The sequence below is a fragment of the Chionomys nivalis genome, chromosome 21, assembly GCF_950005125.1.
Source record: "Chionomys nivalis chromosome 21, mChiNiv1.1, whole genome shotgun sequence".
Taxonomy (NCBI): Eukaryota; Metazoa; Chordata; class Mammalia; order Rodentia; family Cricetidae; genus Chionomys; species Chionomys nivalis.
In genome coordinates this window covers 7,443,955-7,456,920 of record NC_080106.1, presented here as the reverse complement: position 1 = coordinate 7,456,920, position 12,966 = coordinate 7,443,955, and the positions used below count along the sequence as shown (strand labels likewise).

General features: G+C 55.1%; 1 protein-coding gene across 3 annotated transcripts in view; it reads left to right on the top strand.

The window, feature by feature from the left end:
• Positions 1 to 12,966, top strand: part of Zfpm1 (zinc finger protein, FOG family member 1) — a 58,561-nt gene that overhangs the window by 22,743 nt on the left and 22,852 nt on the right. For all 3 annotated transcript variants that reach the window (XM_057754401.1, XM_057754400.1, XM_057754402.1), the window contains 2 exons: positions 644 to 766; positions 3,747 to 3,896. In XM_057754401.1, coding sequence (XP_057610384.1) covers positions 644 to 766; positions 3,747 to 3,896 — 273 coding nt within the window. Of the gene's footprint in view, positions 1 to 643; positions 767 to 3,746; positions 3,897 to 12,966 lie in introns of those variants that run through there.

Genomic DNA, 12,966 nt, shown 5'->3' with positions numbered 1-12,966 from the left:
GAGCCAGTGAGTCTGTGTGTGACCCCGTGGGTCTGTGTGTGACCCTGTGGGTCTGTATGTGAGCCTGTGAATCTGTGTGTGACCCTGTGAGTCTGTGTGTGAGCCCGTGAGTCTGTGTGTGAGCCCGTGAGTCTCTGTGTGAGTCTATGAGTCTGTGTGTGACCCCGTGAGTCTGTGTGTGAGCCTGAGAGTCTCCGTGTGAGCCCGTGAGTCTCCGTGTGAGTACGTGAGTCTCTATGTGAGCCTGTGAGGCAGGAAGACCTAAAGCATCCGTCTCAGCCCCAAAGGACCCCATGTTGGTTTCTATTGGGAGTGTACGGTTGGGAGGGGCTGAGACGCTTGTCTTGGCAAGCAGGTATCTATTACCTGAGGACAGACAGACAACATGAAGGACAAGGATAGGAAAAGCACCAAGCGACACCAAAGCTTAGGAATCGTTGCAGGGTAGGGGGTAAACACAGGGAGAAGCTAGCATACTAGATTCCAGGAAACTTACACAGCCTCTGCCTCAGTGAGGGGCTGACCCTGCCCTCGTCCTGTCCACTCTTCCCAGGCACCAAAACTGAGCCTGTTTGGCCATTAGGAAACCAAGGTAGCCTTATCCAGAAGCACCTCATGATTTCCCTGCGACTCATGTCCACAGGTTCCCTCAGAGATATGGAGGTTGGAGAAGAAACCCAGGCCATGGACATCAGCCCCATGGAGCAGGAGGCCACATCCCCTGAGGACCCAGCCATAGAGGATCCCCCAAGCCCACCCAGAGAAGGTGAGTGTGCAGATCAACATCCTCCTAGAGTTCATGGAGGGACAGAGGGCCTCAGCAGTCAGCTGCTGTCCCTAGGACCTGGAGAGAGCCAGGGGAGAGGGGTATCTGCTGTGTGTGAGTTGGAGGTCCAGCCTCAGGCTAAGGTGACTGAGGCCTGGGTGGGGAAAATCCAGTCCAAGGCTAGACCTCAGGAAAGTCACAGCCACTCCCAGCGTGTTTATCCCTGTGAAATGGTGTCCACGGGATCTTCAAGGCTGTGACTTGGGCTCCACACACAACATCAAGCTGCACCCAGGAAGAGCCGCGAGGCTTTTCAGAGGCAAAGAACACGCTGTATCTGCTGAACTGAAGGATCGAGGCCCAGAGAGGTTAAGAAGCTTGTCTGGGCTCACGGCCCACACTCTGGCCAGGATCTGACCTAGGTCTGGGTTTAGACTCATCCCACTGTCACGCGGCCCTCTTTTCTTACCCACATGACCTCCTTGGACTCTGCTGGGGCTCCTGGCCGCAGTTGTCCAGGTCGGTGCATTTCTGAAGCTGGAGTGGGGCCATGGAAGGAAACCCCGCAGACACCCACACTACCCAGATCCTAGGAGGCCAGTTCAGGCCAGGTGCGGGATATAGGGCAGTGAGACTTCAGATGCCCCCTGAAGTCCAGGGAAGAGGGACTTCACAGAGGCAGAGTCCTTGAGAGATCAGCATTTTGCTTGTGTTTTGGAAGCCGCTGAGTTCTGGAGAGATGGTAGAGAGGTACCTGAGGGATGGATACCTGCATCCTGACTCAGTGTGCTGGGCTCTACCTTTGAGTCTAAAGCCCTGCCATGTCTGTCTGCAACTCTGAGCTTCAGCATCACTTCATTCCTTACCCATGAGCCTTTGTTCCACCTGCTACCCCAAGCTGCAGGGGCACACCATTCCACATCTGCTACCCTTGCAGAGTCTAGACTCTCCCCACCACCACCCCAGTGCCAGAGATTAAACCCAGGGCTTCAAACATGCTAGGCAAGCACCGTATAATCGAGCCATACCCCATCTTGCCCACCAGCCTCTGATTGGACAATGTAGCTATTGGGTTACTTGGGAGGATCGTTAACTGGTGGCATGACCAGAAGCGAAGGAGAGACCGGTGGTGACTGGAAGCAGAGATCCCCAAGGAGCCACCTGTGCCACATGCAAAGAGGGCTGGTACTCTGGCCGTGGTCCCAGCTGGCCGTGGTCCCAGCAAGTGTATAGGGGACACAGGGACAGAGCAGATGGCACAGGATAGACAACAGCTGGGGGGGACGACAACAAAGAGGACAAAAGACCTGGGGAAACGGCTCAGTCAATAACGTGCTTGCCCGCAGGCTTGAGGACTGAGCCTCAGCATCTCTAAAATGTAGGTGTGGTAATGCATGCTTCTAATGTCAACACTGCGAAGGTGAACGCGGGTGTGTCCCTGGGGTTCACTAGCCAGGCAGCCTCGCCACATTGGTTGAGTCCTAGGCCAATGGCAGACAATGTCTCAAAAAACAAGAGAGAGAGCTAAAGACCTCCAAGGATGTTCTTTGACCATCGCACATGAAGAGGAGTGCACGCATGCGCAAACACACACACACACACACACACGCACGCACGCGCGCGCAAGGTGATGAGGGATGTACGGTAGAGCAGAACAAGGAGGACGATGAGGAAGGGGGAGGACTCTGATGACAGGACAACAGGGATGACAGACAGGTAATGGCAGAGGGGACATCAGAGAGAACTTCAGGAGCCTGGATGGGGAACAAATTCCAGAGAGACCTTCACCCCTGGGCGCTCCTCACTGTGCATCCCACCAGTGTATCAGAGTCCCTGACTGAATGTCTGCAGGCCAAGGACTCTCCCACATCCCTTCTTTGTTCCAGGCCCAGCACCAGCCTGAGGCTCTGGCCCATCCTTGGCAGCAGCCCTGGGGGTCAAGCACTGACTCCATCACTCTCAGCTCTCCAAGGAGACCTGCCCCAGGAGTGAGGTGGCAGGTGCCAGGCCAGTCTCCTCCAGTCAGGAGCTTATTCATCGTTACTGTTTGCTTTTGCTGGCATACAGTACTGAGGGGTGAAGCTGTCCATGGCTGGCCCTAGACCACCTCTGAGCCTCCGTTTTTTACGGGGTGACCTCCAGAAGAGCAAGTGCCATGCTCGTAGGCTGCTGCCTTATCTCGTCCACCATCAGTGCTACCATCAGGAGCTGCACTAAGGCAGCTGTGGCTGAGCTACCAAAGGGCAAGTGGTTGGCGGCTACTGGACTTTGACCCATGGCTTCCCGGGGAGCTGGTTTTTATCTGATTGGGGAGCTGGGGCTGCTGAGAGGGTAGGCGGGTGGGGCCGGGAAGGATCTGGGACAAACAGCCAGGCCTGCACCTGGCACCGGCAGCCGTGATAACGAAGTGATGGGCGCGATAACGGCGCAAGAGCATATCTGACGTTCAGGCGGGTCCAGCGCGGCTTCTCGCAGTGGCTGGAGCTCAGATGCCAGCCACTTTGATTTATAGCCAAAAATAATAGGACTTTTATACCACGGGATTGATTTATTTGATGTTAATCACAGCCCTTATCGTGGTATTAATAATCTGCTTGTTCCCATGACGTCACCCAGGGGGCTTTACAGGAGCGCATCGATCGGGGGCCACACTGGTTATCTGGCCCGCCAGGAAGGCAAACATGCCCTTTGGGCTGGAATTGGGTGCGGGGCTGGTGGAGGGGCCCAGCTGTTGCAGAGACCAGTGAGCCAGAGGCCACAGACCTAGGAGCACTGGGTGGGCACTGGGCTGTGACAGACAAGCGAAGGAATAATTATTACAGCTGTGATCAGCAGGTACTGGGGGCTTTACGAGGCCAAGAGGAAACCTGCTGTGTTAGATAAGGCAGGAGGGCAGGTAACTGTGTGCCCCCTGGCCTCAGTTTCCCTCCTGGTTATAGGCCGTCCCAGCAAGATTGTGACAATGTTTTCCTCTCTACAGATGTAAGTCCACCCACACTGCCAGCACCCCCTGAGTCCACAGAAGGTCCTGAAGATATGGGGATGCAGGAGTTGGCAGTGAGGCCCCAGGATGAAGAGAAAGAGGAAAAGGAAGAAGAGGCAGCCATGGCCAGTCCCTGGAGTGGGCCAGGTAACCACGCTGACTAGCCCAGTACAATATTGCTATGACCCCAGGGCAGCCTTGTTACAGCCTTCTGGGCCAAGTGGGAACTAGGCTCTCTTGGATTCTTCTGGAGACCACTGGTGCCCAGGTCTGTGCCACTGGCCCAAGCAATGTGGTCTGAGTTGTCTCCAGAGTACCCACACCCAGAGCTCGTGATGTAGACAGAAGCATTTGGAAGGTTTGGCAATGAGGACTGAGGAACAGCCCCCTGGAGGGGTATCTAGAAGATGTGACTGGAGCTGCCAGTCTGGGATCTTCCCCACAGCAGACTGTTGGGATGCCAAGCTGGCTAGTATCTCGGTGAGCTCAGGCTTGTGGGAGAAAGAGAACACCCGCCCTTCCTGGGGACTGCAGCCCATCTGAGGTTCCTAGTTACCACCTGCCCCATAGGCAGTCAGGCCTGTGCCTTTGCATATCTTCGGGCAGTGAGTGCGGCTGGTCACATACGAAGCTAGAATTGGCAGCTGCCTCTCAGATCTCCCAGGTCCCAGAATGTGGCAGTCATGGTACCCTTGCTCCTGGTAAACAGATACCATGGCCCAGGAGCACAATGGGGGCATCAGTGATTTCCAGGGTTGAGGACCACACTGTGCAGGGTAAGTAGGTGAGGTGGGGTAAGTGGTGTGTGTATCAATGAGGGAGGAGTTTGGAGACTGGGCATGTGGGTGAGCAACACATGTGTGCACAGTTACTGAGTCTCAGCTGTGTGTGAGCATCTTGGTCTTATCACAACCAGATTCCCATCGGTGGATAGAAGGCATATCAAGGGTCTTGCTGAGGGATCAGAGAAGGCCTTGTCAGGGCAGAGACCCTGTCCCTCCCCTGGGGAACTTGGGGTCCTAATTGGAAAGCGACAAACTTTTAACTGGACTCTCAACAGGGGGCAACTGGGTGGGGCCCTGAGGCATCAGAGGAATGCAGGAGTCAATTGGTGATGTCTGCCACGGGTGCTAAGGAAGATGGGTGGCAGGTGTGTGTGGGGTACCCGACAGAATAACAGCCTGAGGCCAGATGGAGAGGGGGTGAACCCAGAAGGCCACAGCCAGAATGGGGGACCCACACCCTATGTGGAAATTGAATCCATTCACAGAGTGTCCCATGACTGGCTACCCTGGGGCACCCCCCCTCTGATACCCTTTAGTACATGGATGCTTACTTAGCACACCACTCAGGGCTCTAGATGACCTGGCAGAAATTATGGCAAAGATGGCCACTCCTCCTGGGGTGCCTGGTGGGAGTTGGGTACTGACCCAGGGTCCTATCTCAGTTGAGGCCAGTGTCCCCAGATCACAGTACCATGATGAGAGTAATTGTACTTGGTCACGTGATCACATGGGTGCCTTTTCCGCTCACACGCCCAAAGCCATGGAACTGGGCAGAGCCATCTTCAGACTGCCCAGATTCTAACCAGCCCTATGCTGACTTAGTTTCTCCTGCTAGAAGGGAGTCCGTAAGAAATGACTCAACATCAGGAGCGTGTCCCTGTGTGTCCCTGTTCCATGTCCACAAGCATAATATGGACAATGCCTGCTGGGGGTGGCAGGGATCATGTGTGTCCACCGACTTCAGTGGCCGCTAAGCAGGTAGAAGGCATAGATGGTCCTTCCATCAGCCCCGTGGGGCCAGCACAGTGTCATACCCCCTCAGTGCAGGGCAGAGAGGACAGTGCACATCACTGACTGGGAACTGTTCTTGCCGCCGAGGCCCAGATGCCAGGTCATCCACATCAGTGTTGAACATTACTCACCATCCTCGTCCACACAAGTGTTATTACTTCATTTTTTAGATGGAGAAGCAAGGCCTTCACAGTTTGCAGCCTGCCCTGCCCCCTGTGAAGGCTATGTTCCATGGGCTGTGGTTTGGGGTCAGGGTGCACCCCAGCTTCCCGAGTTATTTGCATCCTCAGGGGCCAGGCGGTACCCTATCGGCTCCCACAGATAGGAATTTCTGTGCAGTGGGCAGCGATGGGGTTGATAAGTGGCCGCTGGCCAACCGCCATGGTAGCCATTGCCTATCAGCTCCTACACAGGCCGTGCTTATCACCCACTGGGGAAGCTGCTGGAGAGGCCCAGGGGGCCCTTATCTCCAGGGCCGCCCAAGCCTGTGATGGGGTTGTAGGGTTAAGGCTTGAAGGCAGTGCCCAGTCTGGTGACAGACCAAGTGGCCACTTTTGCCTTGTTGGTTGCCTTTGACTCTTTGTGACCTCTGTGACCTGTAGTCCCCATTACCACCACCACCACCATCACCAAACGAACCAACCCAGCCTGTTCCAGGGAACCTGCCCGAGAGGCGTCTTCCACTGTTGCTCTTTGGAGAGAAAGTATAGAGCTGACTTGGACTCCACATCTTCCTCTGGCTCTGTCTGGCTCAGAGAAGTGCCTGGACCCGAACCCATTCCCTTCTGCTCTGCCTGAAGTAAGGTGGTCACTGGACCCACGACAGAGCTGACAGTCCAGGGCTGGGATCTCCAGAGGTCTCTGCCCATACTGGATACCGTATGATGTTGCAACCCAGATGTGTAAATATCAGGGGCCACCTATTAGATTCCTCTCTTGATGAGACAGGATTTAAACAGGCCCCAGAAAGTGGCTGTCCCGGAACCTGGTCTTATTGCTTCTCCATAGCTGGTGTACATACACAAGACAGCTCATCTCCTACAGCCCAGGCCTAGAGCAGATGAAGACCTCCAGGAGGAGCTGAAAATGGCTTAGTGATGAAAGTGTTTGCCACATAACCATGAAGACTGGTGTTTCACATAAATACAAGTGGATATAGCCCACTCGTTTTCCTGTCAGACAGAGGATCCCCAGAGCAAGCTGACTAACAGTACTGGCCATTAATGACCTCTATCTGCTTGAGACCCTGCCTCAGTGAATATGGTGGGAAAATGATCAAGGATGACTCCAAGCAGCATCAGCCTTGGGCCTGCACACACACACACACACACACAGAGAGAGAGAGAGAGAGAGAGAGAGAGAGAGAGAGAGAGAGAGAGAGAGAGAGAGAGACTATACACATGCACAGGAGAAACAGAAAAAGAAAAAAAAGACCCTCAAGAAACCCCCATGTGGCCCTGGTTCCCATGCTGCCAGTGACACCCAGGAGCACTCACTTGACTGCTGCAGACCCAAGTATAATTTTACTTCCTCGAGAGCTTTATAAGCACTAGAGTGCAGCCCCAAGGTTGTACAAACCACCATCCCTGTCATGATCTCCTATCCTCTCCTGGTTTAGTCATTGCGCCTAGCTCCCTCCTGCCCCACAGCATCCCACAGTCTGGGTAGTGCACAGCGGTGCTTTGGTCCACTGTCAGGAGTTCTGTGTCTTGCCCTGGCCACTCAGTTCTTCACGAGCCCAGCTTTGCTGAGTGTCTCTGGGTGGGCTGCCATCCAAACCTCAGTTTCCTATTCTGTACAATGGCTTTGGGGAGAGTTGTGGTGCCTCTCCAGCTTGTCACCTACTAGGCAGTGTGGTTTCCCTCCCACGGGGTGCAGGCAGGTTCAGAAACCCCTCCAGCAGTTGGTTTTGCATTACCTGTGCACCTGAGCAACACAATGGACAATGTCTTGTTGCAGATCTGATGGCGACACCCTGGCCAGAGTCCGGCTTTGCACTGACCCCACAGTGTGGTCTCAGCACCCTCTTCTGGGCAGTGGGGATGGTGTAGTCGTGTGTAGAGTATAAAACCCAAGGAAAATGCCAGGAAAGTGCCTTCAGAGCACATGAGATAAAAGTCTGTAAGTGCACACAACAGGGAAGCCCTGTTCTCAGTGCTCAGAACAAACCAGATGATGCTGTGTAGAATGAGAGGGACCTAGATGGTCCTTCTAAGGCACACTGCTTCTTTACTGTTTGAGGGGTTTGTAGATGCCGGAGAGGGGAGCTTACAAGAAAAGAATGGCCATGCAAAGGCCCGGAGAGCTTGGAGCCTTGGCAGTCCATGAGCCAAGGGAGAGTGGAGTCAGAGGGCCTGCAGCCAGGGCCCTGTGGATTTGGGCCTGAGCCCAGCAGGTGAGGGGAAAGTGGAGGATTGGAGCAGTGGGGCTTGCATACCCCTGAGGCACAGCAGGGACACACCCTGGGTCTCACAGGGCCACAGGTCACACTGTGGACCCAGAGCTCTGGGAAGTTGTGTACAGGGCTCAGGATACCCTTGCTGAGACCCAGCCCTGGCTTCCCATGGTCCTCAGCTGAGTTCTAACTGGGAAGAAGGACAGAAAGTGAGAGACTCTGAGTTGTCATCTTCAAGATGACCTTGATTGCAGGAGTGACGGCTGTTTCCAATCCAGCTATGCAGATGGCCTGAAAGTAGATCTCTGACCTTGCACGGCTGCCTTACTGCGGGATGTGGGGACCTGTCCCCAGTGCCTGGTGCCTCTCAGTGCCACAACTCCTCCTGTCACCTTCCCTTCAATTCAGGAGGACTTGGCTTTCAGACATGCCGGCCCTGTCAGGCTGCACATCCCATCCAGCTCTGTCAGCCCCTCCCCCCCCCCAGTGGTCCATCTGGCATAGTCTTAAGCAAGTGGCAGAAGAGCATAAATAAACAGACTCAGAGACTGCTGTCAGTCAGGTAGCATGCTGTGGGGTCTTCTAAGGATTCCTCCAGGGCTGACCTCAGCAAGGGAATCAATAGCCTATCCAGTTCCTTCCACAAGACTCCTCAGAACTGGGGGACCATGACCCTCCCAGGTCTCCCAAGGCTGCACGCATTGTCATCACTATACCAGCTGTGTGAGGTCTGCCTGTGCCAGCAGAGTGGAGCTCCACCTGGGGGGCCAGGGCAGGTACCAGGATGGGAGACAAACTGAGTCACTATGGGGCCCCAAACCATTGCCTTGGGTGTGCTGTCCTGTAATGTGAGCGGAGAGGCCCAGAGAGTTCCAGCCGTTGTCAGTGTGAGTGCAGCCATAGCTAGCAGCGGGGGCAGGAGTCACCAGGACTTCAGCGGTGGCTCTTCTGCCCTGTGGGTGTCTTGGGCCTGGAACTTATTCTGATCACTGAAGTTTAAGAGCAGGGTCCAGAGGCAGAGCCTGAGGTTGAGGCAGACGGTAAAGGGAAGGGCAAGAGGACCTCAGGGTGACTTGGAAAGGCACACCGGCACCATGTGAACATGCTAGGTGACCCAGGAGCACCCCTTCAGCCATCCCCCAGGCTGGAAACCCCTAGAGGTAAAGGAGAGGCAACAGGAGAACTAGCCACCTGAGCTCCTCCAGGTTCATCTGCCTGAGTCCATGCAAGGATACACATTGGGCTGGGCCCCTGCCTGATCTTCTGGGAGGGTCTTTACGGAGAGACAGACCAGCAGGGGTGAGGGCCAGGGACAGAGGGAATAAGCAGGTAGCCATGGGGGCGGGGCAGCTTCCCCATCCAAGGTCAAGGTGCTAGGTCAAGGTCTGGCAGCATCCTGAGGCCCAGGGAAGATGTGGAAGAGAGCTCTGGCTGGGAATGATGCAGCTCCCAGTGTTCAGTACAGGCTCATGCACTTTAGAAAAGGGGGTGACTGTAGAATTCTTACTGGAGCATGTAGCCCTTGGGGAGGGCTAAGACCTGTAAACCCACCCCAGGCTCCAAAGATAAAGTAGAGCAGGAAAGGGGGGTCCTGTGGTCCCTTACAGCTGAGAGCTAGGAGATTGGCTGACCCCACAGTCCTGGCCTGAGGAAGCCCAACTAGGTGCTAAGGCCCCAAAGCCAGGCTGCCCAACTAGGGCAGAGTGTGAAGGGGTGAAGGGAAGAGAAGCCAGAAAGGACTTTGTCTCTTCCACCCAGGAGTTTCTTGGAGCCCAGAACTCTTTCCAGGAGCTGCTTTGAATTGAGTGAGAGCCAGTCAGCCCATCCCAGCTCCTGGAGGCAGGGCCAGGAAGGCGGGCCATGTACCAGGCCAGCGTGTCCCTGAGCAGTGTCAGTCAGCAAAAGGGGTGCCTGAGTGTCAAGGCCAAGTGGGGGAGCAGATGGTAGCACTAGAGAAGGACGAAGGACCCTGTCTCCAAGATGATGACTGAAAGGCAAATCAGGGGGGAGGGAGCTATTCAGACAAGGAGCTGGAATATGCAGTGAGGCATTGGGGCGTGGCATGATGGAGCCTTAGGGCTAGGGTGGGCATGGGGGAGAGTGCTGGGCACAGACAGGTCAGGGTTCTGAGCCATAATCTTTGAGGGCAGCCCTCGCAGCCTTGTCTTGTCATGGTGCTAGGGTTGGAATCCCAACCCTCAAACACTAGGAAAGCACTCCAACCCTGAGCCACACCCAATCCCCAAACTCTTGGCTACACAGTGGAGATGCGAAAGACATTGGGAGGTATTTGATCAGCTGCTGGGGAAACTAGATCAGAGTTAAAGCATCCCACAGTCTCGGGGTGGAAGGGGCTGCTGCTAGGGCCACAGGAGGTGTTGTTGGCCATTTCCTGCTGGAGGCCCCATTCAGATCTCCTGCCCAGGGTCCCAGGGAAGCAGGCGACTGGGACCCCTCCCTCCATGGAGCGGTAGCTTGTTATCTAGACTGTGTCCGGCTAACTAATCTCGCAGGCCCGGGGTTTCTGTGTGAACCTCAAGGCCTGTTATCTGGCGGCTGAGGCAGGACGGCTCGTCCTGATGGACAGCCTGGGAGATGGGCCGATATCTGGCCATGCTCCCCTCCCCACGGCTGACTAGCTGGCATGTGTGGGTGGGAAAAAAATCATTCCAGCTATTTTGTGTTATCATGGGGCCTGGCGTGAAGGGTGATAGGCCTATTTGTCTTAGATTAGCCTGCGGGGGAGGGGGCACTGGTAGATGACAGGGGTCACTCTGGGGTCAGCTTCAGAGTCCAGTCCAGCAGCTCGGAGCCCCTTTGAAGACTGTTCTTATGAGACTCCAGGGTTCCTGAGCGATCTGAAGCTAGGATGAAAAGACCTAAGGAAACTGTATCTTTACAGTCAGGCATATTATATTCTTCCTGAATCGTCACTGAGTTCCTCTGGGGCTGGAAAGACACAGGGAGGACCTTGCTTTTCTGGGATGTATTGGAGACACTGCCACCCCAGACATGATTCTAGATGGTGTCAGAATGGGACTTTCTGAGCCATTATATGTATATGTATCATCACCCACCCAGGAATAGTGTGTTGGGGCAGAAGCCACAGTGAAAGGCCTGAACTGAATGTACACAGCTAGACCTAAACACAGGGTGAGGAGAAAGGAGGCTCAGAGGTAGAGGAGCCCATCGAGTAAGGACTGTGGTAAGTAGGTGATTATCCTGGAAACAGGGTTCAGAGGTCATAGCCTTGGGTCAGCATGGGCCATGGGAGGATGGCTGACAGATGGAGATGAACCTCCCACTCCACCCCACCCGGCTGCCTGCTGGCCCTGCCCACATGAATCCTGGGCTAGCCTTGGCTCTGATTCTACCTTGATAACTGTTCTGAGGCACTGGGTCCTAGAAACCGCAGAGGACGGGGACTGTCACTAGCAGGACTACACAGGTGACCCATCATTGCCCTCCTCCCCATGCTGGCTCCCACTCCCTCCTTGCTTCTCATACATTGAGCATTGGGTTCTTGCCAGCCTGTTACAGATCTCAGGATTGAGGACTCCCTCTGAGCAGCAACTAGAGTGGCAGAAATGTGGCTGAGACATGGGGGCAGGGATTGGCTAAGAACCCCAGGGTCCGGGACTCTTACAGAGCTCTTTCTGAGACCTGATGAATGGCCCCAAGGCACAGCTGGTGGACTGGCATCAGGAGCAGTAGGAGACGAAGCGTGCAGGAAGGTCTGCTCTAGGAGCAGATCCCACTGGTGTAAAGAGAACCCCAAAAAGACTTCAGCAGAAACTAGAGTACACTATTCAGGCAGCAGGAGCCACTGTGGTACCCCGTTACAGATGTAGAAACTGAGGCAGATGAGCAAGTTGGACAGTTCTGGAGACAACTGAACAGGCCTACCTCTTAGGAGTGTCTACCTACCATGACATCTCAGCACAAGGGCATCTCAGTGGACACTGTAGGCAGAGGGTAAGTGGACGGACAACAGGACATCCAGTGGGAAATGCAGGTGGAGCCCTAGAAGGGGCCCCAGGCCAGGCTGCCCACCGCATTTGTCCTACTGACCTCACCCGCTTCCGGGACCCGCTGTCTGTGGCCAGGGCAAGCTATCTCGGTGGCGGCACTAATCAAGTCGCTTCCTTCTCCGCCCTCCCACCGGCTTCCTGCCCAGCTAGCAGCCCCACAGCTGGCCTAGACATCAGCAAGGGAGTCCTAGCCTCGCCGGGGAGCTTCCACCACTGCCTTCCAGCAGTTTCCCGCCTGTCCACTCCCCGGTTGTAAGGTCTACATGTCATTTCAACCCTAAGAGTCATGGCCTCTTCAGAATGGTGGCCTCAGGTCTGCCTTGAGCCCCACAAAGGATGGGCTGCTCTTGATGAGCCGTGTGTGTGGTAGGGGACAGCTGTTGTTACTGGTGCCACCTGTGTGGTCACTGCTGCTGTCTTGAGTTCCAGTGTTGGTACTGTCTTCAGCACTGCCTCTGGCTTACTGGCCACGGGTACCCTAACTGGCAAATCGGTCCTGCCAGTACCATCATCACGAGAGTAAGACCCAACGCCAACTGCCAGTCTCTTCTCTGTCATGCCCAATCCTGGCCAGAGCCACAGCTGCACCAGCTGTTTCTATCATGACCACCAGTATCTAGTAGAAATAAGACAGGGGCGTGAGGTGACCTTGGGTCTCCATCCTCGTTCCTCCCGTTTTTTACGGGAAGCAGGGATGGCCTCCTCCAGAAAGCTGTCCTTTCTCGCTGGGATGTGGAGAGGGGGACTAGGGTAAGGCAGAGAAGCAGAAGTGGGGCAAAGTTGTGCTTCCCTATACCCACGACTGCAATCCACACAGGTCCAGGGTCCACAGTACTGTGACCCATGGCTACTGGGACATGTTACCTCCCCTCTCTCTCACCCTGCCCTAGAAGGGAAACTGAGGCAGCATCACTGCCCTCATATGAGCAGCATTTATGAGACACCCCCCCATGAGACCCAACATGCTGCCAAAACTTACCCAGACCCAGGATGGG